General features: G+C 47.5%; 1 protein-coding gene across 1 annotated transcript; it reads right to left on the bottom strand.

Moving 5' to 3' along the window:
• Positions 1–383: 383 nt before the first annotated feature.
• LOC307058495 (diphthamide biosynthesis protein 3-like) lies at positions 384–623 on the bottom strand (the record flags this gene model as incomplete). Its single annotated transcript, XM_079711979.1, has 1 exon — positions 384–623. One exon carries the CDS (start codon positions 621–623, stop codon positions 384–386), a length of 240 nt encoding a protein of 79 aa, XP_079568105.1.
• Positions 624–1,710: the final 1,087 nt, after the last annotated feature.

Raw genomic sequence — 1,710 nt, 5'->3', positions numbered from 1 at the left:
GAAGCCTGCGCACTGTGATGAAGAGTAGCCCCCGCTCGCCGCAACTAGGGAAAGCCCGCGCACCGCAACTAGGGAAGGCCCACGCGCAGCAACGAAGACCCAACACAGCCAAAAATAAATAAATAAATATGCTTCAAAAAAAAAAAAAAAACTAAAAAAGAACACTTCCAATTCAAAGTTCTAAGCACAAAATTCAAGTATGTCATGTGGTGGACTTCCTTCAACTGGAGGTGAACTTGGCAGCCGATGGAAAGAATCCACACTAACAAACAGCAAACTGCAAAGTGATTGTCCCTGTGAAGAAGCCAGTGACTTTGCATTTGATTTTTCCAGCTTGGCTCATCCCCCAAAGTTTAGGTTCTGGAGTCCTAAGTCTTCAGCATTTAACTAGTTTTTTGGGGGGGGGAAGGGGCTGGGACTGTCCCTCCACATGTAAACTGATCTTTGTCATAAATCACTTTTATAATGAGAGAGCAGCCAGGGCGCGTTGCCACGTCTTCCCCATTCTCCATATGTTCCTTGGTGATGCAGAAGTTATCCCCACACGGGCAGGCGTAGACGTACATCTCCGAGTCCTCGTCATATTGGAAGTCCTTGATCTCCACCTCATGAAACACTGCCATCGTCACTGGGGCCAGGAGAGGTCTTGTCACCTCCGCCATTTTAGCATTTTTCTTAGTGGGACATACAATGCAGTCTTAGACTCATTGAAGTACAGTAGGTGCGAATACAAAACTCAGTGTATATCCAAGGCTGTTTTGCAGCCCATAATACAAAGTGTAAAATCACAGGACAAATTCAAATTAATGTGATGGAATTCTGCTAAAACTGAATTGTTCACTCCCCGCCCTCTCTAGACTGCCCTGTCTCCCCGCCGTGTCACTGATGGTGCTCTTGCCTGAATTGCTCATCACCTCCTTGTCACCAAGTCCAGTAGGTATCTCCTGGCCTCTTTCCTGGCCCTCCAGCAGCACTGCACGCAGTGGTGGCTTCTCTTTGAAGGTCTCTGTTTCCGCCTTCTGGTCTACCTCCCATCAGCTCACTGCTGCTGCCTTAGTCTCCTTGGCTGTCTCCTCCTCCGTTAACCTCTCAATGGGCCATTTTTCCTTCTCCCCTTCCTCGATTTCATCCTGTCACATAGCTCTCACTGCCGTGTCTCCTGAAGACCAAAATTCGTTTCTCCCACCCTGACCTCTGTGGGTTCCAGGCTTGTCTTCTCTTAGATGTCTCATAGGCATCTGAAGTTTGTCATGCCCCAATTCTTGATTTTCCCTAAAAACGTCGTCTCCCCTGGACCCTGCTTCAGGAAATGGCACCATTATCCACTAGATACTAAAGCTGGGAGTTTGGGAGCCATCCGCTACCTCTTCCCTTGTGTCCCCTCCCAGCCAATCCGTCAGCAAATCCTAAGGGCCCTGCCTTCAAAAATCTTATATTTTGCCCACTTTTCTCCATCTTCACTGCATACTAATCTCACACCACGCCCTCCAAATCATTTACTGCAGCCCAAGTCAACTTTTTTTTTTTTTTTTTTGCCACACCGCATCACTTGTGGGATCTTAGTTCCCCGACCAGGGGTCAAACCTGGGTCCACGGCAGTGAGAGCCCAAGTCTTAACCCCTGGACCACCAGGGAATTCCCCAAGTCAACTTGTTTAAAACATAAATTGTTCTGTTACCCCCTTGCTTAAAATCCTTTAGTAATAATTGT

This window comes from Hyperoodon ampullatus (genome assembly GCF_949752795.1).
Source record: "Hyperoodon ampullatus genome assembly, chromosome: 9".
Classification (NCBI taxonomy): Eukaryota; Metazoa; Chordata; class Mammalia; order Artiodactyla; family Ziphiidae; genus Hyperoodon; species Hyperoodon ampullatus.
The sequence above is the reverse complement of the archived record's forward strand: the minus strand, read 5'-3'. Positions and strand labels throughout refer to the sequence as shown.